This window comes from Rhincodon typus, chromosome 7, assembly GCF_021869965.1.
Source record: "Rhincodon typus isolate 14 chromosome 7, sRhiTyp1.1, whole genome shotgun sequence".
Classification (NCBI taxonomy): Eukaryota; Metazoa; Chordata; class Chondrichthyes; order Orectolobiformes; family Rhincodontidae; genus Rhincodon; species Rhincodon typus.
The window spans coordinates 3,795,001-3,821,838 of NC_063338.1; the positions used below are offsets into that span (position 1 = coordinate 3,795,001).

At 40.4% G+C, this 26,838-nt stretch overlaps 1 protein-coding gene across 2 annotated transcripts in view; it reads right to left on the bottom strand.

Annotated features, from left to right (window-relative positions):
• The window catches only part of pcnt (pericentrin), a 193,198-nt gene that overhangs the window by 141,130 nt on the left and 25,230 nt on the right, over positions 1–26,838 (bottom strand). Inside the window, exons 8-14 of one of the 2 annotated variants that reach the window (XM_048598706.1) lie at positions 23,128–23,274; positions 15,515–15,645; positions 13,162–13,376; positions 12,078–12,301; positions 7,856–8,021; positions 3,013–3,219; positions 623–658 (exon numbers count right to left, since the gene is read on the bottom strand). In XM_048598706.1, coding sequence (XP_048454663.1) covers positions 623–658; positions 3,013–3,219; positions 7,856–8,021; positions 12,078–12,301; positions 13,162–13,376; positions 15,515–15,645; positions 23,128–23,274 — 1,126 coding nt within the window. The remainder of the gene's footprint in view (positions 1–622; positions 659–3,012; positions 3,220–7,855; positions 8,022–12,077; positions 12,302–13,161; positions 13,377–15,514; positions 15,646–23,127; positions 23,275–26,838) is intronic. The other variant, XM_048598705.1, reaches the window with a different exon arrangement.

A 26,838-nucleotide genomic window follows, 5' to 3' on the forward strand; every position in this document is an offset into this window, starting at 1 on the left:
ATTCCAGGTCAATGCTACACATTGGCACTTGCTGTAATGCTTGAACCTGGAAGGCTTTTTGATTTGAACAAAAAAAAACAAAAGAAAATTCCAGCACCTCAAAAACTGTAGCAACTTAGACACAGGCTAAATGAAAAACCATGGCTGAAGTTAGAAGCAGGGGGAAGAAAACAATCACTGGAAAGAGTCCATACTACTCCAAGGCATTTCATTAGAACCAACATAAACCCCAAAAACTTTTTTAGAAGTCTCAATTATACAATTCTCCCACTATATAGAACTGTTTAAATATTTGGGACTAAATCCATTGAAAAGAAATTTTGCATTCCATTTATTCAAACTGGATTTACTGATGTGGCAAAAGAACAAGATAAACATTGATAATTTGAAATAAAGTGCAATAAAATTCAGATCATTTTGACAGAGAGCATGCCTGAAGTTTTATAACCATGCATAGCATGTCCTCACAAGCACAGGTTAAAATAAAATGGAATAACATCAAGCAAATTTTAATTATTCTGACCAGATTAAATCAGCAGATTGCAAACAAAACGTTGAGAACATTCAAATATCACTCTTGTTATGCAAATCAGACAGCTTTGTTTCCAAAAAAGGGACAAACCTGAATCCCCTTCGATTACTGCTTCAGTACGAAGGCCTGAGAAACAGAGGCGAGAGAACACACCCATCATAACCAAATACATCACAGATGCTCACTACTGGGCATGCTGACAAGTTGGAAGCCATGGCAATGATATCTTGTGTAAGATATCCATTACTGAAAACTTAGCTACTTATTGGAATCTCTCAGTGACGTGAAACCAGTCTATTAACACCCGCCACTATATTTGTTAAACATCAATACACAAAAAAAGGACTTCACAAATTTAGAACAGAATTATCTATACAAGAGGAACACAAAATTGATACTTAAAACCAGCAGCTCTTCTCATTTCTGAAACAGAGATTTTCCCTGATGTATAAATGGCTGGGCCATCATCCAAGCAAAAACATCACTGCACACTGACCTTTTCACAACAGTTCTTACAAGCCACCTGATATCCAAAGTCTGCATTACATACAAGGCAAGTGTTTAAAGGTCTAGTTAGGATATATATCCAAAGATAAATTTAAGGTAATGAATAATGACAGCCAGTATGTGTGTCAGTAGTTTCACTGCACTGGTTCCTTAAATTTTCTCTTGTCCAATAGCGTCACCATCAACTAAATCTTTACACACAACATTGCACATGGGAATCACACAACTCAGAGGCAGAATGGAATATTAATGTACACTGATGTAAAATGATCGTAAGGTAGAAAAACTATGCACGGATAGCTCTAAGAACCTAATATCCACAAAGAACAAATTCTGTAATCAAAATTCAAGTTTATTCTATCAGCCAAATAAAAGGTTCCAAAAACTGTATCAAGTCTGGCATTATTCTAAGACAGTGGGTACTTATAGTGAGGAACTTGTGAAGTACTCATACCAAAATCATTAATATTTTCACTGGTTCTTAGCTGTTTAAGAATACAGGATAGGTGATTTAAAACTGAAATGAGGAGAAATTTCTTCACCCAGAGAATAGTGAGCCTATTATTCATTCGCAGGATGGGGATTTGTCTGGCTGGACCAGATTTTTTTTGCCCATCCTTAACTGCAAGAGTCAACTACATTGCTGTGGGTCTGGAGTCACATGGAGACCAGATCAGGTAAGAATGACAGCTTCCTTTCTTAGTTGAGAACACTGGTGAACGATGATATGAAGGTTACATTAATCTAGACAAAAAGAATAAGATCTTGTATAGGGCAGCATAAAATCTGCCCAAGATGACTGAAAAATAGAAGAAGAATTCAGTGGACCAAATCACTATTTTGACATTTGGAAGTCTGCAATTGAAGAGTAGGCTCAGTCAGCAGTAATCTATTTTACTGCAGGATAATTTACATAAGAACAAAAGGTGATGGAAGCAGGGTATTTAAAGCAATATTAACTCAGAAATATTTCCTATTTTAGATTTTTGATAAACATGGGGGTGAAAGGTTCTGGAAAAAAGAGATCTGTGATCTGCCTGTACCATTTGTAAACAAAGTTTTTCACTATATTTCAGGACACATGACAATAAAATCAATGAATCAATCAATAGAGTTGAGGTTCCAAACAGATCAGCCATGATTTTATTAAATGGTAGAGCAGGCCTTCAAGATCAGCCAGACTCACCTTTGCTCAGATACCTTACCTTTACCTTGGCCAGCAACAAATTCACTTCCTGGCTCATGGCTGAACAATTGAAGATTCACAGAAACTCTCCAGGACCAACATCTAACCAACTGACCTGAATAGCAAACTGCTGGTTCACTTTGTGTGATGCTAGTTTTTCTAACTGTGGATATATTTGCCAGGGTATAGTGCAAGTACATAAAGATAGTGAAGGCCCAACATCAGTATTCAGTAGTTTATGTCTTGATAATCTATAGTATTTTAACCATAAGTCATTAATATTCATTAAATCCTAATTCATCGAGTCCAGTCATTATTTTTCTGAGTCACTTGCTAGGCACCAAAGAACCCAATAGCAATGATGTAACTAAAATAACTCTGAAATATTTCCTATTTTAGAAAAACTAACCAAGATCTTGGCTTTTGAGACACGGAAATAAGAAACTCAAGTCAAAAATCACTTTTCTGTGTGGTGTTTACTTCAACAAGGCAGATTCACTTTGGAAACAACACGGTGTGGAGTTGGAGGAACACAGCAGGCCAGGCAGCATCAGAGGAACAGGAAAGTTTTCAAGATACTTCTCAGGATAAATGAATGAAAACTTGATGCCCTAATGAAATAATGTTTAATTTCAAGATCTGAGAAAGTAGCTTTCAATCAAACTTCAGGATACAGAAAGTACTGAAATAGTGTGTTTGAAAGATCATGTTGCTTTCTCCTGGAAGAACATGTACCAGAGACTTATTTTGAGAGTGGTGTAGGTAATAGCATAAAGTTGTTTCTTACCGCGTTCTACTTCATTGCCAGCCATGGCCTGCTTCTGGCGTAGCAATAGATTGCGTTCCTCAAGCAGATGCTGGTGCTGCTGGTTGAGTTCATGAAGCTGCTTATTTAAAAGTTCCACCTTTAGAGCCAATTGTTGCTCGGATTCTTCCTTCTGCTGCAAAGTTTCTTCCAGCACAGCTTTCTCAGTGACATACCCTTCAATCAATCCTAACAACAAAAGGTATACATCAAAAAAAATTATTTTGAGCACAATTAAGCTGCCCTGTGATGTGCCCATATCAGTCTTCATGTCTGCATTTCTAGTGACTTTGAAATGTCATCTGAAACCAACTTTGACCAATCAAAAACAATAGCACAAATTTCTGAATGCTCCAAATAGATGATGTAGCCAGCAGGAAGGAGATGATAAAGTGGGGTGGAGTCACTTGTAATGATACAATGGCTTTAAGGTGGTGTATTTTGCTCTGGATTTTTTATGATGGAAGGTTGAGTCAAAGGTACTGAGTAGTTTGTTCCATCCAATAAAATAAACAGCTTGTCAGGCCTTGAGGTTTTTTTTTTAAATAAGTTGAAACAATAGAAGCAGCATGAATGGGTGAAGTTAGGCTCCCATAGAAGCACCGTTATAGTTCAGCTTTCAGTAATGCTAGGGTTTTGAAGCTGCCATACATCTCTCCCTCTTACAGCAAAATGTTTGAGTTTTCTCTCTCTTTCTGCAATAATTTTCTCTTGATGTTCTTTCCTCCTGGACTGGAGAAACGTTGCATATATGACAAAATCAATTTTACAGAATTTGCCTTTGCCAAGGATGTGTTTATAGGATGTTACTATATTGAAACAGTTGTTTAGTCACTAAATAATCTATTATGCTGTTAAGTTTTCCAACGAAGTTAAAGTCAGACCAATTCTTCTTGTTGCTGTATTTTAACTGCAGAGTAAGAATAAAGTACATTTTGCTTAAAGCCACATAGTGTAACTAATCAATTTACATCTGAAACACAGCGATTTACACTTGGCTTTAAAAAAAAGAAGAAAAAGTTAGGGTCTAGATTATGTCCATGATATATTTGAAGGGGGTTTGGTCTGGACATTAACACACTGTATCATCACAAGTGACTCCAGCCGCAACTCACCTTGCATTAACACAATGTAGTGTATCTGCAATGCTGAGAGTTACGTGGCTAGCACATTCAGAGAGATAGTCCCGCCACACATTAAAGCAGGTAAATAATGGTTACTGCCAGACAATCCAAGAGAAACAGGCAGTTGGTACAGGAGTGCCCTGAGGTCCCACTCGAGAATCAGATTTCCATTTTGGCTACTGGTGAGAGCAACTGCTCCTCAGAGGACTGTGACAAGCTACAGGCCTGTAACACCATGGTTGGACCAGCTGTACAGGAAGGAAAAGAAAAAAGAAAAGTGGAAGACCAGGAGTTACAGGGGGTTGATTAATTATGGGAACCAAAGTGCTTCTATGGCCATAGACATGAATAAGGTTGGTGTTGCTTCCATGGTGCCTAGGTCAATTATGTCGCAGAGAGGCTGCAGGACATTCTTCTCGGGGAGGGTGACCAGCCAGACACTGGCATCCATGTTGGTATTAACAATATGGATAGGAAAAGCAATGTGGCTGTCAGACAAAATTTAGGGAGCTAGGCAGGGTTACATGGATAGGGTAGGGGAGTGAGTCTGGGTGGGATGCTCTTTGGAGAGTTGATGTGGACTTATTGGGCTGAGTGGCCTGTTTTCACACTGTAGGGATTCTACGATTCAGGTCGAAAATTAGCCAGCAGGATCTTAAAAGTAGTAATCTCTGAATTACTCTCATTACATTTTGCAAATATGCACAAAAAAAGAGGATTAGACAGATGAATGCATGGCTGGAAAGCTGTTTGGAAAGCAGGATAGAAGGGTTCAATTTTCTGGGACAGGCAATGAGAGTTTCCGCGCCTTAAAAGATGGATGTGTTGCACTTGAACAGAGCTAGGACTGATGTCCTTGCTGAGCATTTTGCTAGTTGGAAGGCTAAGTGCAGGGATCCAGGAACCAGGAGAGAATATTAGAAAACACCAGGTTGCACAAAATACTGGGAGAGACACCTAGCACTAGAATAGAAAATACTACTTAACTGTAAGTCAATTAAAAGAAAGTGAAAAATTAAAACATTCTCAATCAGGATTACACTGCATGTGTGCAAGGGCTCAGGATATAGCAAATAAGACTGGTCATTCGGAGTTGACAGCCATGTGGAATTATGTTGTAGCGAAAGAGAGACCTGGCTCAAGAAAGAGCTTGACTGAATGTCTAAAATCCTTGTTACAACGTAAGTTAAGAAAGAAAGAAAAGGCAGTGGTCTTGTTTAAGGAGAGCTTTGTAGTGCTGGACAGAGAAAATGATCAGAGGGGCCAAGGACAGATTCAGTTTGGTTACAGCTAAAGAACAAGAGTGGTGCAATTACATTACTCAGTGTATTGTACAGACCACCAACCTGTGGAATGGACATAGAAGAGCAAGTCTAAGAAAATTAGAGAGGTGCAAACATTTCAGAGTAGTTACAATGGTGAACTTTAAAAATCGAATATTGACTGGGATAGTGGTATTGTTAAGGGCAGAGACAGGAAAGTGTTCCTAAATAGTGTGCAGGGGGATTTCCTACTGTAGTATGTGTACAGTCCAACATGAAAGGAGGCACTGCTAGACCTGGTACTTGGGAATGAGGCAAGTCAAGTATATCTAGTGTTAGTGAGGCAACATTTATGCACAGTAATCATAAGGTTTGGGATGATGGTGGAAAAGGGAAATCTAGGGTAATAGCGATCAACTGGTAGAGTGTGGACTTCAATGGGGCAAGAACAGAGCCAGGTTGGATAGACTAGGATCAAAGGGTAGTGGGAAAATCTGCAGCTGAAGAATGGGTTCTGTTCAGACTAGAGGCAGTTCAAGTGCATTCAAGATATATTCCCTTGAAAGGAAAAGGTAAGACAAACAAATCTAAAACTCCCCGGATGACAAAGGAGATAGAAATTAAAGTATACTTATGATGAGTGTCAGGCAGTAAATATAACTGAGAACCACGATGAATACAGAAAGAAGTTGCAAAAGAAAATATGAAAAGTAAAGAAAGATTATGAAAAAAAGACTGGCAGCTAATACAAAAGGGAATTCCAAACTCTTCTACATGCACAAAAAGAGGAAAAGGGTGATAAAAGGAGGAATAAGGTTGATTAGGGACCAAAAAATAGATTTGCATATAGAGGCAGATGGCACAGCTTGAAGTATTAAATGAGTATCTTGCATCTCTTTACCAAGGATGTTGTCTGAAAGCAACAGAGGAGAAAACCCAGACACAAGAAGTACTTGTAATAGATAAGGTGGTGGTATTGGATACATTGTTGATGCAAGGCACCAAGCCCAGGTGAGATGCATCCATGGGAGTGAATGTTGAAATCGCAAAACGCTGACATAAACATTCAGTCTCCCTTGGCTTCAGAGTTGGTGCGTGAGGACAAGAGAATTGCAAACACTGTACCCTCGTTCACAAAAAACAGCAAGGACAAACTCAGCAATTACAGAGTAGTCAGTCAGTTTTACTTCGTTAGTGTGGAAACTTCTAGAAACAATAATTCAGGATAGAATTAGCAGTCACACGGACAAATGTGGGATAACTAGGGAAATCAGTTTTGATTTCTAAAGGGAAAATTGTACCGAACTAATTCACTGGAGCTTTTTGAAGAGCTTTTGAACAGAATGATCATATCAAAGCAAGGCAGAAGTTTTTCAAGTTGATGAATCCGTCAAATTGTATGGTCTGCTAGAACGACATTCTAGTATCCCTGGAGTACTTGCATTAACATTCACAGCATTTGCAGCATGTTGTGGGGCACGATGCACTTTTTTAAAAGCACTGAGCTCTTTAATCCATCATCATATTATGATTTTTCATGAAGTGCTTTCCTGCAGGATCCTATCAATTTCCTTTCCCAATTTGAAAACTGATTAGCCCCCTCCCATTTCAATTTTGTCCTCCATTGAAACAAGAGAGGGTTGATGAGGGCAATGCTGTTAACGTGGTGTATGTGGACTTGTAAAACTTGTTCGAAATAGCATCACACAGCAGGCATGTGAGAAAAATTAGAGCTCAAAAAATAAAGAGGACAATAGCATCTTGGATACTAAACTGGCTGAGTAATAGGAAACAGAGTAATGGCTAATGAAATATAAACAAAGTATTAGACAAGCTCAACAAGTCAGGCAATATTGGTGGAGACAGAGTCAGAGTTAACATCGAGTCCAGTATGACTTTTCTTCCTCAAGAGTTCTAGGCGTCACACATCAGGAAAGATGTGAATGCATTGGAGCAAATGCAGAAGGGGGTTGTGAGAATGATTCCAGGGATGGGAAATTTTAGTTAATGAAGATAGATTGGAGGGGGCTGGATTGTTTTCCTTGGAGAAGAAAAAGTTGAGGAGATTTGGATGAAGTTTTAAAAATCATAATGAGTTTGGATAGAGAGGGCACAGATTTAAGGTGATTTCAAAATAAGTAAATACAAAATGAGGAAAACAAAAAGCATTTTGACACATTGAGTGATTTGGGTCTGGAATGCATGACTTGGAAGTGTGGTGGAGGCAGGTTCAATTGATGCTTTCAAGGGGCATTAGATGATTATTTAAACAGAAACAATGTGCAGGGAAGGGTACCAAGTCATGATGCTCATTGGACAGCTGGTGCAGGCACTATGGTTTGAATGGTCTCTGTGATCTGTGACTATGGTTTCGCGCTTTTAATGACTATCCATTTGATCACTCTTCCTGCACAACGTATTCCAAATTGACATTTTTACCCTTGGCTTTGTGGAGCTCCAATTCCAGCTCCCTCTTTGCTTCAGATTCGTCGTTGAGGTTTTCCAACAACTTTTGATGTTCTTTGCCAACCAGCTCCACGGTCTCTTGGGTTTTGCGGCTGAATTCTTTCTCCAAATGTTCACTGATTCCATGGCTCTGTGCCAGCTAGGCAGAAACAGAAGGATCATATCAAAGCAAGGCAGAAGCCTTTCAAGTTGATGAATCCGTCAAATTGTACGGGCTGCTAGAACAACATTCTAGTATCCCTGACAGTAGGAACTGCAGATGCTGGAGAATCCGAGACAACAAGGTGCAGGGCTGGATGAACACAGCAGGCCAAGCAGCATCATAGGCTAGTATCCCTGTGTACTTGCATTAACAGTCACAGCATTTGCAACATGTTGTGGGCATGATGCACTTTTTTTTTTAAAAGCACTCAGCACTTTAATCAATCATCATATTATGATTTTTCATAAAGTGCTTTCCTGCAGCATCCTATCAATTTCCTTTCTCAATCTGAAAACTGATTAGCCCCCTCCTGCTTCAATTTTGTCCTCCATTGAAAAAACTCTCAAATAAAGTTTACTTTTTATCATGAGAATATTTTAAGGGCTACTTGATACATATACACTCATACATGCATATATATTAATTGGTAAATGATGATCTCTGTAGTTCAATAACCAGCAAACTTCTACCAGCCAGATTTAAATCTATGAATTAACAAAAAGTACTGCCCACTGTGAAACTGGGCACACGAAAGATCAAAAGATGTACCACCAATGCTTCAGGTGTAGCTTAATAATTAGAAAGAATACAAATCACAATAGAGTCATGATTAAATGGTCAAGGAGAAAGTGAATAAAGAGAGATTAGTTTTGCTTGTTCATTCATTAGCTCTATCAAAAATCACTGCAAAGTTTCATCGTTTTTCTTGAGGAAACCAAATAGGTCTAAAATATAAATGAGACCCCTCGGCTCGATGTTTCTGCTTATCAACTTATAAACAAACTGAAATCCATTAAAAAAAATCCTGGGATGTGTGCTGTTCTAGTCTCGGAGCACCCAGAGGAAAACCACGCAGACATGGGGCAAATGTGCAAACTCCACACAGACATTCGCCCGAGGGTGTAATTGAACCCAGATCCCTGATGCTGTGAGGCAGCAGTGCTGGGCCACCATGCCGCCATTTACATTTGCCTTTAATCTAAGAAAAAGTTAGGAACTAGGCTACCTTCCCAAATAACTTGAGGAGGTCTGGTCTGGTCCGGTCCATAACCGTGAGGAAAAATATTTTCACTCAGATAATGGAACAAATCTGGAACACATTGTCCATCGGGATTTTAGAGGCAGAAAACCTCATAACATTAACTAAGTGTTTTGATGCCAAAACCAGGGAACTATAGACCCGAGAGTCTGACTTAGATTGTGGGAAAATTGTTGGAGGTGATTATAAAAGATAGGATTTATGGGCATTTAGAGAGGCAAAAATTGATTAGGTGTAGTCAGCATGGTTTTGTGAGGAAAATCATGTCTCACAAACTTGATTGAGTTTTTTGAAGAAGTTACCAAAAAGATTGATGATGGCAGAGCAGTAGATGTTGTTTATTTGGATTTTAGTAAAGCCTTTGTCAAGGTTCCACATGGTAGGCTAATTAATAAAGTTAGATCACAGGGTGAGCTTGCCAATTGGATACATAATTGGTTCAATGGCAGGAGACAGAAAGTAATGGTGGAGGGTTGCTTTTCGGACTGGAGGTCTGTCACCAGAGGTACTCTACAGGGAGCTGGATCCTCTTTTGTTTGTCATTTATATAAATGATTTGGATGAGAATATAGAAGGCATGGTTAGTAAGCTTATGGATGACACCAAAATTGGCAGAGTAGACAGTGAAGAAGGTTTTCTAATGTTACAAAGGCATCTTGATCAAATGGCTCAATGGTCTGAAAAATGGCAGATGGAGTTCAACCTTCAAGTTCAAACTTGAGGCATTGCATATTGGTACAACAAACAAGGGTAGGGCTTATACAATTAATGGTCGGGCCTTGGGTAGTGTTGTAGAACACTAGGGGTGAAGGTACACAATTCTTTAAAGTTTGCATCATGTATAGACAGGTTGATTAAACAGGCGTTTGGCATGCTTGCCTTCACTGCTCAGTCCTTTCAGTATAGGAGTTGGGAAGTCATGTTGAGGTTGTACAGGACCTTGGTGAGGCCTCTTCTGGAATAGTTCTGGTTGCCCAGTAATAGGGAGGATATTGTCAAGCTGAAGAGGGTTTAGGAGAGATTTCCCAGGATGTTGCCAGGTATGGAGGGTTCCAGTTATAAAGAAAGGCTGGATAGGCTGGGACTTTCTTCCACTGGTGGAAAGGCGGTTCTGAGATGACCTGATAGTAGGTTATAAAATAATGAGAGGTATGGATGGAGTTGATGATAATTGTCTATTCCCTAAGATGGAGAATTTCAAGACTAGGGCGCACATTTGTAAGGTGAGAGGAGAGGGATTTTAAAAAAACATGAGGCAAATTTGTTACACAGACAGTGATTCGTGTGTGGAATGAACTTTGAGGAAGTGGTGGATGCAGGTACAAGTACAACGTTTAAACAACATTTGAATGGATACATGAATAAGAATGGTTTTGAGGGGTATGGGCCAGGGGCAGGCGGGTGGGACTAGTTTAGTTTGAGACTATGTTCGGCATGGATTGGTTGGACCGAAGGGTCTGTTTCTGTGCTGTATGACTCTGATACACAAGGCTGTGGGCCAAGTGCTGGAAAATAGGATTAAAATAGTTAGATGCATGCTTGTGACTAGCACAGACTTAACAAGCTGAAGAGACTTTACCTATGCTGCAGACGTCTATGACTCCATTATACTGTTTTTCTATTCTTCCTGATGAAATCAATAAATTCACCCACATTATATCTGAGCTGCCTTATGTTTGCCTAACTACTTAAACTGTCGACAAAGAAACTTAGATAGGTTATGTCCACTTCACAAGTTATTCTCCACCTATCTTTGTGACATCAGCAAATTTAACTAGATTTGGTTCATCCATCCATGTCACTGTTAAGAGATTATAAATAATTGAGGCCACATCACTGATGGCCATTGCATTCCATGACATTATAGATGTGAAAGAGAGTTGGGTTTATATCTATTACTAAACTGGTCAAGGTACAAGCATTTCCTGGAATTCAGGGGAAAAAAAGTGCGATTTCCTTGCCAGTTATATCATTTCAAACATGACAACAACCTAAATGAATCTAGATCTGCACAAAACAACGTTTCTTTAATTGTGCTTTGAGAGAAAACCAAAATCTCAATATCTCATCCACAGAGTGACCCCATTAAATCAACGTAGCAGAGGGACAATATGAAAGAAACAGAACTAAGCAAAAACTCCAAAGGACAAAAAAAAATTAAGAACAGTACAGCACAAGAACAGGCCCTTCTGCCCACCAACCCTGCATCAACACATGATACTTTTCTAACCTAAAAACCTTTGCCTCTATGCAGTCTGCGTCCCTCTACTGCCTGTCAAGATGCCTCTTAAATTCAGCTACTGCATCCGCCTCCACCACCTCCTCTGGCAGCACGTGCGCTTTTACCACCCTCTGTGTAAAAATAAAACTTGCCTTACCTTAAACCTATGTCTCCTAGTAATTGACATGTCTATCCTTGGAAAAAGACTCCAACTATCCATTCCATCCATGCCTATTATTTATAAACTTCTATCAGGTCGCACCCAACCTTCAATATTTAAGTGGAAACAAGCAGAGTCCAATTTCTCCTCAATAGCTAATACCCTCCAAACCAGGCAACATCCAGGTAAACCTTTTTGGGTGCCCTCTCCAAAGCATCCATATCCTTCTCGTGGTGTGACTACCAGAACTGTATGCAATATTCCAAATGTGGCCCAACTAAAGTCTGGGTGGGATGCTGCCGGAAGGTCAGTGTAGACTTGATGGGCCAAATGACTGGCTTGCACTCTGTATGGATGACCCTCCCTGCTGTACAGGAGGTGTACAACGGTGGTGCCACTGCTCGGGCTGCTGCTGTTGCCGTCCCCTGGTTGGTGACAATCCCCGAACACCAACCCCAACAGCATCCAAAACAGCGTGCTTATTAGAGAGGAGGATAGCCACAGGGCACTTCTGAACTGACTGCTGCCCCTTCTAGCACTCTTAGTTTACTCTGTTCTTTAAACAATACTTACTTGTCTTGTTGACTCAGTGATTAACTCCAGTAACTTGCCTACAGCAACTTGCAATCGGACGCAAGTGCTCAGTATCAGCTCCTCATTTTCAGGCCCCATGTCAGGCCCAGTGAACATACTTTCTGATAGCCACTGGGAAAGTTCCAGCCTTTCATCGGTCAGTGCTGACCAGAAGCTGTTGTCTTCGGTGATGGTAACACTTTCCTGACTTATGCTCAAATCACCTTTTAAACAAAGAGTAAAATAGTTGGTGGAAAGGTTCCAGCTATTTGATCAGAAAAAGACTTAATATTGGTCTATTTATAAAAGTATCCTAAGTAAATGATTATTTGGGTTAAAATTATTTATAAACTATACAAACTTTAAAGACTTGAGATACGTTAGACATTGATAGTTCACAACAAGTTGACACACATGCCTTAAGAAAAACTGCCGGTGGTCTAGTTCAGAGCTTCACTAAAAACAAATAGCAGAGAAGCACTATTTATTAGGGACAGTATGAAAATTTTGTGCATAGGTATAAACCAAATAGATCAGTCATCTCAATAGGACTTGCTTACAGATCCAAAGCTTGTAAATTATTCATACTGAATGGATGAAATTATTCTCCAGGTTAGAAAATTATACATAGCTAAAATATCCCCAAAATTCTTTTAGGTCCTCCTGACAAAGAGGTCAATTCATCGGAACAGTTAGCGAGTCGCCAATAACTACAAGCATTTATGAAACTTGAGTGTAGATTTGAACTCTGAACAAACTCTGCAAAGTCACATTAACCAGCCAGCTAAAGTTCTACCCAAAATGAATTTCAATTTAGTGCTACATAATAATCTCAACTTGATTTTGGTACAATTATGACCCTTTGTTTTTCTTGGACCTTACATTAATTTTTACACTAGAAAACTGCTTGCAAAACACCAGCTCCAGTGCAAGAACTTAGTAATTTGGCTCAAGGGCCAAAGAAGTCATCAAGAAGTGAAGTTTGCTTGGCTTCTCTTTCAGCTACTGAAGCAGTATATTTTTGGGGGAAGGAAATATGAAATAAGTAACTAGAATTGTATTTACAATTATAGCTTGAGCATACCTTTGTCATGTTCCAGCAGGGGTTTAGCTTTCATCCATGGAGGTTGACCTCCAGCTTCTAGAGCTGATTTGCTCACCATTCCTCCATGATCTAGCTTGCTTCCATCCAGGAAGAGCCCTATTTGCCTACTGATCATATCTTCTGAAGCAAATATCACTCTCACCACTTCTGCAAAGAGCTTCAGCAATTGCTCATGGGAATGCTCCAAGTTTTTTCTGAATGGGGGAAAGAAGCACAAATTAGTTATTCAAACTAATAACGTACCCACACCAATAAATTGATCTAGTGATCTGTTTTGTTTGTCTCATGGAACACTTCACCGAAAGTTAAATCAACATTAATTGTCATAATTACTCCACACTAAACAAATTAAATGTTCCAGGCTTGAGTGACTGAGTGGATAGCAGTTCATATTAGACTCAGAACTGTGTAACAGAGCTAACCCCAATCCTGTCACCTCAATCTATTTATTATTTACCAAAAGGCATAGAAGGGATTCTGTCCAATTCTGTGGAATCACATTTAACAGTAGGTAGTATTTTATTTTAGGTTTCACCAGCCCATTTGGTCGTGTACAATCTATATTCTGCACAACTTGAGGGAGCATGCTGTTTGACACAATCAGCAATCATTGACGACTGGTCAGCCCTTGCTGAACAATTCAGGATATAGCTATATTCATGACCAATTTAAGGTAATTAATGGAGCTTGGAACACGACTCATGCGCACTTGCTAGCAGCAATATTTGTTCATGGTCAAGGATCTATTTGCTGCAAATTAAAGGAAATATGTTCAGGCCTTGTGCCTTCTTTAATTGCCCAGGAGACTAGGGAACCCATCAATCTATCATGGCAATATCTCAGCCAGCAACAACTCACTAACCAATCAGTACTCTCTCTCTCCTGCAGTATTAATTATTACAATTGTTTTAAATTTCATATAAATCTTGTACTCATTAGGGTAAACAAAAGGTTTTGCTAACATTTCCCTTATAAGCAAATTACTTGCCTGGGCTTTTGTGATCTTAGTTCTTCAATTACAGTTTTACGATTAACACAAGATCCTACTACGTGAATGACAGAAATTAGAATTTTCTTTATTGTGTGTTTTTTGACAATATCTTAAATCCAGGGACCAAAACTAAAACATATTTGGTTTCCCATTTAGGAGCGAGATCAGGACGAATTTCTTCTCTCTGAGGGTAGTGAGACTGTGGAATTCTTTATCGTGGAGGGATGGGTCATTAAATATATTCAAAGTTGGGAAAGACAGATTTTTAATCAGTAAGGGAATTAAGCCTTATATGGAAAAGGCAGGAAAGTGGAATTGAGAAATATCTAATCAACCATGATCTCATTGAATGTGGAGCAGGCTTCGTGGGTTGAATGGCCTACTCTTGCCTCTATGTCTTTTGGCACTTAAACATCCAAAGAACAACTTGAACAGGAAGGAGTGTGGTTTTTAGGCCCCATATCTCAGGAAAGATGTACTAACCCTGGAGCGGGTTCACAGCAGGTTCATGAGAATGGTCCCAGGAATGAAAAGCTTAATATATGAGGAACGTTTGAGGACTCTTGGTCTATACTCGATGGAGTTTAGAAGGATGAGGGGGGGATCTAATTGAAACTTACAGAATACTTAATGGCCTGGACAGAGTGGATGTTGAGAAGATGTTTCCATTTGTAGGAGAGACTAGGACCCGAGGGGACAGCTTTAGAGTAAAGAGAAGACCTTTTAGAATGGAGATAAGGAGAAACTTCTTCAGCCAGAGAGTGCTAAATCTATGGAAGTCACTGCCGCAGAAGGCTGTGGGGAGGCCAGGTCATTGAGTATATTTAAGATGAAGATGGATAGGTTCTTGATTGTCAAGGGGATCAAGGGTTACTGGGAGAAAGCGGGAGAATGGGGTTGATAAACTTATTTGCCATGATTGAATGGCGGAACAGATTCGATTGGCTGAACGGCTTAATTTCTGTTCCTATGTCTTAGGGTCTTGTAGAGAGGGAAGGAAGGATGGGTCATGGGCATCAATGTTAAATCACAAGTTGTAACATTGTTTCAAGAAACTCACAACTCCCAGTGCTAATGATGTTTATCATAGAGAAATAATACTAATTTTAAATCAATATATTAGTTTGCGATATTGGACCATTTCATTCAGAGGTCGTTAGCAGCTCATCAGTAAGTAGCTGACAAACGTTGAGTCCGAATGCTTGCATATCTGTCTCCTAAATACTTGATCTTTAACTCAAAGTGTAACTATCTTATCTTTCCGATCCAATTTTTATTTTAGCTCATCTTTCTCTCACCGTCACCACCAGCCCACACCTATTGCATCCCCAACTCACTGACCGTTCAGATGTCAATCGTTCAAGGTCTGAGCGCAGCATGGCAACCAGATTGCCTCCTTCTTCATTTTCTCGGTCTCGACGCTGTAGTAGTGTCTCCAGTTCAGCGTTCTTGTCCTGCAGCTCTTTCTGCAGCTGAGGAAAAGGCAACAGTGAAGCTAAAGATAAGAAGCCAGTCATTGTCAGAAGTTATTAGCTTCATAACATAAGCAGCTGTAACAACCATAAGGAAGTTGGGCAGTGTTATAAGGAAACACAACCATTCCAGACCCATAAAACCTTTGTCTCTTCCGTTGGTGTTCTAAACAATTTCAGTTATCAATTCATAACAAAGTTTTTATTCTTGCAAAAATTATAATTCTTTCACATTCTTCAACTGATGTGCCCACCTCACATACCAGTTAGTGACAGCAGCAGGTTTAGCTGTATGTGGAGATTATCTGGAAATGCACTGGTCCCAAGGCTCAAAACGTTTTTATTTCCCAATGGGTCTGGTTCTTCAAGTATAAAGATTGAACTTCATTAAATGTTGCAAATTCTTACAAGAAAACTTTTCTACGTTTGCTGACACCATCATTTATAGCACAGCTTCTCATGAAATTTGTTTCAGTCAGGACCAAAAGCATTGGTTAACTAACTGTTTACACTACTGTTGTCATGGCAGAAACCACACGTAACTGTAAACTAAAACACAACTGTGTCTTGATATTATAAAACTGTCAGTCTGGATCAAAATCTTTGTACTTCCTCTATAAAACAGCAACAAATCAGCCTCTCAAAATGTGTTTATATGGGTAATAAATGGAGGTAGGAACACAACATTTGATTTTTGATCAGCACAACAAATTACACTATATTATTGCAATTTAAATTGAAACTTATTAGATTGACTTGACTATTGAGCATTCAGGATTTAGCTGAGTGAGCCAAGCTCTAAATCCATCCACAAAATACTGCAAACAAGAAACAGAAGTGCAGGGATTTGGGGAATTCTTATTTACTGTTGGTTAAAGAAGTGGTGAATACCCAAGGAGATCTGCATAGTGATGCAATGAATTAGCATTCCATGCACTGGATAGATTGTGCTGGGGGCTTTTATGTCATAGCAGTAGTGTCTCTACCTCTGAACCAGAAGACCTGGATTCAAGTCCCACTTGCTCCAGTGTTGAGCAATAATATCTCTCATGAAGAGGTTGATTAAAAATATGGAGATTGTGCTGCCTTCAAACTTTTCTTCATATGATTTAATGAACTCTCAGTGAAAAAACAAAGAGGAAACAAAGATTCAACAATAAATTTCAAAGATGTGGAGGTGCCTGTATTGGACTGGGGTGGACAAAGTCAGAAGTCACACAACACCAGGTTACAGTCCAACAGACTTATCTGAAATCGCACCAGCTTTCACAGTGCAGCCCCTTTGTCACTCACTGCACTTGGCAAAGGGGCTACGCTCCAAAAGCTTGAGAGATTCTAAATAAACCTGTTCAACTATAACCTGGCGTTATGTGACTTCTGAATAAATTACAAAGATATGGTTGAATAAATTAGTACTGCATTTTATAAATTAGTTTTGAAGGCAGCTTTTGGACTGTATTGTACAGGGATGGTATACAGCCAAATGAAATCAACTTATCATTTAGAATAAAAGTGATTAAAAGTCACTTCTCTCAACTCAACATTACACTATTTAAGTGTGAATGAATTGATCTACAAAACTGGATCAGATTCATATTGAGTTAATTTATCAATGTGCCTTTATCCAATCCTTATTTGTTTCAACTCCTTTATGTATGTGATGACGTTTACACAAGAGCATTCCAGTAGCTGGACGCTGGGAACTGGGCCACAGCATGGTCCATGAATGTGATGCATTAGTAATGCTGAGAGTTGTCAATGAGACAAACTAGATGATCACTGGAGTTAGAACAGAGTTCACAAAAGCCACAGTGCATTAGAACAGACCAATGAACCACAGGAAGTGCTACACCTGCCCCCATACCTCCTCCCTCACCCCCATCCCAGGCCCCAAGAAGACTTTCCACATCAAGCAGATGTTCACCTGCACATCTGCCAATGTGGTATACTGCATCCGCTGTACCCGGTGTGGCTTCCTCTACATCGGGGAAACCAAGCGGAGACTCGGGGACCGCTTTGCAGAACACTTACGCTCGGTTCGCAATAAACAACTGCACCTCCCAGTCGTGAACCATTTCAACTCCCCCTCCCATTCCTCAGACGACATGTCCATCCTGGGCCTCCTGCAGTGCCACAACGATGCCACCCGAAGGTTGCAGGAACAGCAACTCATATTCCGCTTGGGAACCCTGCAGCCCAATGGTATCAATGTGGATTTCACAAGTTTCAAAATCTCCCCTCCCCCTACCGCATCCCAAAACCAGTCCAGCTCGTCCCTGCCTCCCTAACCTGTTCTTCCTCCCACCTCAAGCCGCACCTCCATCTCCTACCGACCAACCTCATCCCGCCCCCTTGACCTGTCCGTCCTCCCTGGACTGACCTATCCCCTTCCTAACTCCCTACCTACACTCACCTTTACTGGCTCCATCCCCGCCTCTTCGACCTGTTTGTTTCCTCTCCACCTATCCTCTCCTCTATCCCTCTTCTATCCCTCTTCTATCCACCTCCCACTCTCTCCCTATTTATTTCAAAACCCCCTTCCCCTCCCCCTTTTCTGATGAAGGGTCTAGGCCCGAAACGTCAGCCTCTCTGCTCCTATGATGCTGCTTGGCCTGCTGTGTTCATCCAGCCCTGCACCTTGTTGTCAATGAACCACTGACTTTTAAGCTACTACTGTATTGCTCTCTAAACATTGACTTTCCTCTTAAGATGTAACTCTCTCTTTCAATAAAGTCCAATGCTGCATACAAATGCATAATACCCATTTGTTTTGAAGGTGAAAGTCGGAGAGGTGAGACGTATGTCCATTGAAAAATATATTTTTAGGTGCAAAGGCACAACAGGTCTGAATTCTTGGAGAGAATGAAAAACTGGTTAAAAAAGATAGGTAGACACACTATTGGAAATTAGAAAGATTGGTGAGGGAAAGTATATAGGATAGAGACACAACTCAAATTGGAATTAATAGTAGAACATAGAACATAGAACAGTACAGCACAGTACAGGCCCTTCGGCCCACGATATTGTGCCAAACTTTTACCCTAATCCTAAGGTATATCTAACTTCCACCCCTACCTTATACTATCATCCATATGCCTATCTAATAGCGGCTTAAATGTCCCCAATGAGGCCGACTCCACTACCCTCTCTGGCAATGCATTCCACGCCCCGACCACTCTCTCAGTAAAGAACCTATCTCTGACGTCTCCCCTGTATCTACCTCCACTCACTTTAAAACTATGCCCCCTCGTAATAGCTACCTCCACCCTAGGAAAAAGTCTCTAGCTGTCCACTCTATCTATACCTCTGATCATTTTGTACACCTCTATCAAGTCACCTCTCATCCTTCGTCGTTCTAAAGAGAAAAGCCCTAGCTCTCTCAACCTTTCCTCGTAAGACCTTCCCTCCATTCCAGGCAACATCCTGGTAAATCTCCTCTGCACCTTTTCCAACGCTTCCACATCTTTCTTGTAATGAGGTGACCAGAACTGGACACAATACTCCAGATGTGGCCGAACCAGGCTTTTGTATAGCTGGAGCATAACTTCACGGCTCTTGAACTCGATCCCTCTATTAATGAAAGCTAACACATCATACACCTTCTTAACAACTCTATCCACCTGTGTGGCAGCTTTCAGGGAACTGTGGACATGAACCCCGAGATCCCTCCGCTCTTCCACACTGACAAGAATCTTTCCGTTAACCCTCTATTCTGCTTTCAATTTTTTCCTTCCAAAATGAATCACCTCACACTTTTCAGGGTTAAACTCCATCTGCCACTTCTCAGCCCAGCTCTGCATCCTATCAATGTCCCGTTGTAACCTAGAGCAGCCCTCCGCACTGTCCACAACGTGACCCACCTTCGTATTGTCTGCAAACTTACTAATCCACCCTTCCACTCCTTCATCCAAATCATTTACAAAAATCACAAATAGAAGAGGACCCAGAACAGATCCTTGTGGTACACCAACTGGTGTAATGATAGATATGCCAATAAAGCAATGCGTACCTGAATTAGATGTTCAGACTTGCCGATTGCAAAGAGTCTTGATTTAAAAAAAAGTCTTTTATAAAAAGAAAAATCAAAGGACATAGCCAGAATTTACTGCCCATCCCTAACTGCCCTCGAGGTCCATTGGCCTTTTCTAATGTGCTGTGGCCTTTGTGAAATCTGTTCTAACTCTAACCAATGATCTAGTTTGTCTCATTCACAATTCTTAGCATTAGTAATGCATCACATTCATGCATCATACTGTGGCCCAGTTCCCAGTATCCAGCTGTTAGAATGCTCTACTTGTGTTTGTGAGCTGCTTCTTGAACTGCTATAATCCACATGGCATTGGTACACCCTCAGTGCTATTTAGGAGGGAGTTCTAGGATCCTAATCCAGTGCCAGTGAAGGGACAGTACTATAGTTCCAACCAACTGATTCCCAGTTAACTTGACTCTACATCCTCATTCCCTGCTTCCTGCAAGGACTTCATTCCATCCCCCCAGGTTCTTTCCCTCCGTCGCATTTCTCATGATGCCACCTTCCGCGGGGGCCTCGGAAATTTTTTTCCAACTGAGGGTTCACCGCTACCACGGCTGACAGAGCTCTCGGTGCATCTGACTAACTTCCTGCACTTCTGCCCTCAGTCCTTTCCTCCCTTCACACAATAGCGATAGGTTCCCTAGTCCTCACTTTCCACCTCTCATCCAAAGGATCATAAGTTGCCATTTCTGTCGCCTCCAACAGGATGCCACCACCAGACACATATTCCCCAGTCAGCATTCTGCAGGGACCTTTCCCTCTAGGTCATCCTGCTCCCCTCGTCAACCACTCCCAACACTTCTCCACACCCCATAACACTTTCCTATGCATTCTCAGAAGGTGCAACACTTGCTCATTTATCTTTTTCCTCCTCATGATCCAAGGCCCGAGACAAACTTCCAGGTGAAGTAGCAACTTATCTGAAGTTCGTTCCATCTAATCTACTACACCTGCTGCTCACAATGCGGTCTCTATATTATGGAGATGAGCACAGACTGAGCAACTACTTTCGAGAACATGTACGGTCTGCCTGTAAAAATGACAGTTGCCTGTCACTTCAGCATATCATTATATCTACACCAACATTTCTGTCTCAGGCCTGTTGCAGTACTCCAGCAAGGCTCTCAACACAAGCTGGAATAACAACACCTCATCTTCCACTTAGATTCCTTACAGCCTTCAGGATTTGACATTGAATTTATCAGAAAGTGAATACCCTCTCCGTGTTCGATACCTTCCCTGAAACTCCGGTCCTGTTGTCTATGGGCAGCAATTATTTAATCATTTACACTTCTTGTTAGTACCCTCCATCAATTATCTCTCTCAGCATATCATCAGCAATCTTTGTTTGCCTAACTCTTTTTTTCTCTCTCTCTTGCCACTGTTTCCATGTACTCTTAATTTCTCTACTCCAATTATAGCATAAAAATCACCCTTCCCCAGCTGTCCATTATCTCTGCTCCTCCATCTACAGACGATGCCAGACCGCGGAGTTACTTAAGCACTTTGTTTGTGTTCCAGATTTTCAGTATCAGCAGTTCTTTGTTAAAATAGTTTTACCTTTCTTCCAAACCTTGAGACCCATGGCAACTAATTAAATTCATTTGCCAAGGGAAGGCTTACAATAGGCTTACACTAACTATTCCGAATGGAAATACAACATGTTTAATGACAATACAGAACCTGAGTATGGCTAAAATACATACCAATGTAAGGAGAAAATCAACATTTTTTGCACTGAATGAGAAGTCCATACTGACTGGTTGGCAATGGACTCTTGATTGGTAGGTGTTGCCATGGAGAAGCCACCAGTTAATGATCATTGACAGTTAACTCCCAGAATTTCTTTAAATTTTAAGCCAGGCCTGTTGACTCCGATTGATCAAGCTATTTCCTCAAGTAACTGACTGCAGAATAGCAGTCACCCATTTTCTTGAGTTGAAACAAGCTCAGTGTGTGTGTGTGCTCTGTCTGTCTGTAAAGGATAGGGTTCTGTGTATCAATATGTACAGCTTCCAGCACACACAAGTGTGCCACACCGCAAGCCCAAGTGACAATTCCAAATTGATTGTCAACGTAATCCTTCGCAGACTCATGTTCATCAGTGCCGGTGTGACTCCAGCTATGAAGGCCATTCGTCCCAAAGATTGACAGATAACATACCTTTGGCTGTTTTCAATAAGCAAGGTATCATTCTACCAGACCAGTTCATGCTTACAAAACTTACACACTGTTCAACATTAGATGCTGATCATCCCTGCAAATTTGTATCCTTCAAGCGCCCACCCATTTTATTTAGAAATCCTTGATTATTTTCACCTCCATCACCCTGGTTGGTAGAGATTTCAAGATCATCACCACTCTCAGCGAAAAGAAGTTTTTCCACCAACTCCCCCTCATCTCTTGTTCAAAAACTTAAATTTATGACCTTAATCCTATCAGCACAGCTAATGGGAAGCGGTTTCCCCATCTACCTCAATCTAACCTGGTCATAATTTTGTTCACCTATCTTAAATCTCCCATCAATCTCCTTTGCTCCAAGGACAACAAACCCAGATATTCCAATCTAACCTGTGCCCATCCCTATAACCATTCTGGTAAATCTCCTCTGCATTACCTCATGTATTTCCTAAAGGATGCCAATCAGAACTCAATGAAATACTTTAGTTAGGACCAAACCAACAAAGAAGATGGGAGGGGCAAGTTTTATTTACACAGAGAGTGGTAGTAGTCTGGAACGCACTGCCTAGGGTAGTGTTGGAGACAGATACATAGGGGAGTTTAAGGGACTTTTAGATAAGCACATGAATATGAAAGGAATGAAGGGATATGAACCAAGGGCAGGCAGAAGGGATTAATTTAATTTGGCATCATGTTCAGCCCAACATTGTGGGCTCAAGGGCTTGTTCCTGTGCTGTATTGTTGTATGTTCAAACCAGAGTTTTAAGGCCAATAAGTATCCCTTAACACACTCAGAACAGATTCTCTATGACACTGTTGCACGGAGCATATGTGCAAGTTGGCTGCCCATTTCCTATAAAAGATACCTCATAAAATAATTTAATAAGCAATACAGAGCTTTAGGATGTTCTGATGTTTTGAAATCCGTTGCATTAAAGTCAAGTCTTTTTTTCTCATAAGCTGTTTATCTGTAATACCTCTTCCGTGAAAAAGTCATCAACCTGAAATGTTAATTCAACTGTTGTACCTTTCAAGGACACAGAAGGTTCAAATTTGAAGTAATTCTACTTTTATATAAACCCATCTTTATACTAATTGCATAAATTAATCAAAAGGCAATTAACAAGATATAATTCACAAGATATTTTGAGTAGAATAAGGAACCATTGTTCAAATACTTTATCATAGGATCCCTACAGTGTGGGAATAGGCCCTTCAGCCCAACAAGTCCACGTACTTTGCATATGAGAAATTTCCCACAACCTTACCTTTTTGGTTAGCTCTGTGTGCTGCTGGAGCTTTCCAGCCAACAGTTCCTTATCTTCATGGTATAGTTGTTTTGTTTTGTCTTGTTCCTGGGTAAAGATATCTCTTAGTTCCTGCAGTGCCTTGCTCTTCTCAGCTTCAAACTCATCCTACACAGGAAGTATTATTCAGGGAAATGTACTGGTTATTTCATAACCAAGACAATATAAATCTTCAAGACAATGTACTGCACTGTGATGTAACAGAAAACGTAGACTCATGATCAAATTGAGGTTTTTGTTACCTACAGAAGTAAACAATAGGTATTGTGACCATTGGTCTCATACCCATTTCATTATTTGAAAAGCTTGCCTAGGCCCTACAAGATGTTAAAATTGACATGGAATGAGGTCTGGTGTTCTGGCTGAATTAACAACATCTCTGTACAAGAATTTTCTACAAGCTGCTGAGATAAACCCACTTTGCCAAAAGGAATTGCAAAATCTTATCAAGCAAACCCAATGCATCTCAATCCTACTTCATATTTCTGTTCATCCAAGGTCAATATCAATATCAGTTATGCAACCTATCTTAGTGAACTTTTACTTGCATACTGCACAGGATTTAGAATGAACTAAACAGTCTGACATTGGGTGCAGGATCATTCGCTGATGCTATTCTAGTATTTGAACTATAACTCCACACATTAAAGTCTTAGAGGACTGGGTCACACCAAAAGGTCAATAACACAAATCACAGCAAGGGGGTGCCACTTTTATAACTTACCCCATTGATAACGTGGGTAAATCCTACTGGTAAGTGAAAGATATGAATGAAGAAAATATGATACAATCAACAATGATACAAAAAAAATTGAAGTAAACCTCAAGTTTCATAAAATTTACACTACCGGTGGTCGCCACTTGAGCATATGCCTGTTGGAGCTTAACTGAAACCGTGTGGATCTGATGCAACTTCCTTCCCAATTTCCTCAAATCCTACATTTGCCCCACTCAACTACTCAATCACCTCTTACAATTTCAATTGCCATCTTGGCAAAGTGTCCTTTTCATAACACTCATCATAAAATAATTTTAACGTTCCTGTTCATTTTTCTTGTAAGGAATTAAGTATATGCTTGTTTTATCCATTCGCTACCCAGTGAAAAATCACTATTTACCAAATTAAAATAGACTTTTTTCAAAACTCTTAGTTTCCACACCATTGTTTTTGTTTTATTTTCAAAACACTTACCAAACTTAATATTCATTAGAATCTCTCATTCCTGCTATCATTCTAGTGAATTTTCAGTGCATTCGTGGGCTGTGGGCACTGTTGGATCAGCCTGCATCTTTTTACCCAATCCAAATTGCTCTGGAGAAGGTGGTGGTAAGCCACCTTCTTCAACTGCTACCGTTTATGGAGGGTTAAGCACACTTATAGTACTGTTAAGAAGCAAGTTCCATGATTGTGAACCAACTATAATGAAGTCGAGATGGTGAGTGGTTTGAAGGGGTACTTGCAGGTTATGGTGTTCCCATGTATCCGCAGCCTTTGTCCTTCTAAGTAGTAGATTAAATGAGTTTGGATGGTACTTCTTTGGCGAGTTTAGTACATTGTGATGAATCTTATTAATGCTACACACTGCTGCTATTGAACATCAGTATTCAGGGAGTGGATGCTTAAGGTGGTGAATGGGACGCAATCAGGTGCCTTTTTCTTGATTTCATTTTTCTCCCTTGTTTCTTGATGCTGCTAAAAGTCTGTGCTGTGAGGAGGATGCTAAGAGGCTGCAGGGTGACTTGGACAGGCTAGTTGAGTGGGCAAATACTTGGCAAATGCAATATATTGCGGATTAGAGGAAAGTAGATTATCTGAATGGTATCAGTTTAGGAAAAAGTTGAGGTGCAACAAGACCTGGGTGTCATGATGGAACAGTCACTGAAGGTTGGCATGTAGGTGCAGCAGGCAATGAGGAAAACTAATGGTATGCTGGCCTTCATAGCAGAAGAATCTGAGTAGAGGAGCAGGGATGTTTTGCTACAATTATACAGGACCTTTGAGCCTGCACCTTGAGTATTGTGTGCCGTTTTGGTCTCCTAGTCTGAGGAAAGACATTCTTGCTTTTAAGGTAGTCCAGTGAAGGATCACCAGACTGATTCCTGGGATGGCAGGACTGACATATGAAGAAAGACCGGATCGGCTGGGCTTGTACTCACTGGAATTCAGAAGAACGAGGATGGGATCTCATAGAAACATTAAAATCCTGATGAGACTGGACAGGCTACATGTGGGAAGAATGTTCCCAATGTTGGGGAAAACTGGGGGTCACAGTCTAAGAATACGGGGTAAGCCATTCAGGACTGAAATGAGGAAGAATTTCTTCACCTAGGGAGTTGTGAACCTGTGGAGTTCTCTCCCACAGGAAGCTGCTGGGGCCAGTTCATTACAGAGATTCAAGAGGGAGCTGCCTGTGGGCCTTACGCTAAAGGGATCAAGGGGTATGGACAGAAAGCGGGAGCGGAATACTGAAACTGCAGGATCAGCCATGATCATATTGAATGGTGGTGCAGGCTAGAAGGGCCAAATGGCCTACTCTTACACCTACTTTCTATGTTTTTACGTTTCCTATACAGGGAGATCAAAATTGAGCACAGTATTCTCACCAATGTCCTGTTCAGCCGCAATATGGCATCCCAACTCCTATACTCAATGCACTGACCAATGAAGGCAAGTATGCTAAACGCCTTCTTCACCACCCTGTCTACTTGCGACTCCACTTTCCTTTAAATAAAGGCATTAAAAAACTTGCAGCTGGCTGTCATCATGTCTACCCACCTTAACTGGTCAGAAAACCTAGATGCCAGCTGCCAAGTGCAAAGTCTTAATTACAAAGTCAAAAATACATTTTGGAAACTTTTCAATTCGCAGTGTGCCACCATCTTCTACTACTGCAAGTGAGTCTGAAAGTTAAAATTCAGCCCATTGATTAACATCACAACAAAAAGAAATCAAAGCGAAATCAATAATTGGTAACTGAAAAACACCATTTACAACTGAGGATGCAAATAGAAATAGAGAACAGAAGGTCAAGTCATAGAGATTCAATCAAGTACCATGAAGTCAGACCATTAAGGGAAAGATAAACACTTGCAACTTATTGAGCAGTGATTGTTTTTACACAATGGGAAGTGAAAATGAATTCCTTTCCACTATGATTTTGAATTGCTGCACCTGACAGTCCAAGATAGTATCTGGAACATTCTCTGATCATCACATTTTGCATACACTGAAGACTGCAGAATTTTCAAATCCACTTGCACTGCACATAATTCTGTTCTAAGCTATTTCTATACAAAGTTGAGGTGTTGCATCCAGTAGAAACTTCCTTTTTAGCTTATATGTAATACAGGTATGTGTATTTCTGGTGTTAGTTTGTTATAAAAAATACTTTGTTATGGAATATATAGGCTCAATTACCAAGTGTTAACACTGCTGTATGTTCTCAGACAGTTATGTTTTAAACTATCTCCTCTAATTCATGGTAAAATTGAATAATGAAAAGTGTCATGTGGCCTCACACGAAAGCTGCCCAGAGTCAAGCCCCTATAACCCATTGGCCAGGGGAAAGGAGCCCATGTTGAAGCTTATCAAAAAAATGATACATTTAGAGTCATAGTCATACAACTATACAGCATGGAAACAGAACTTTTGGTCCAACTCGCCCATGCCGA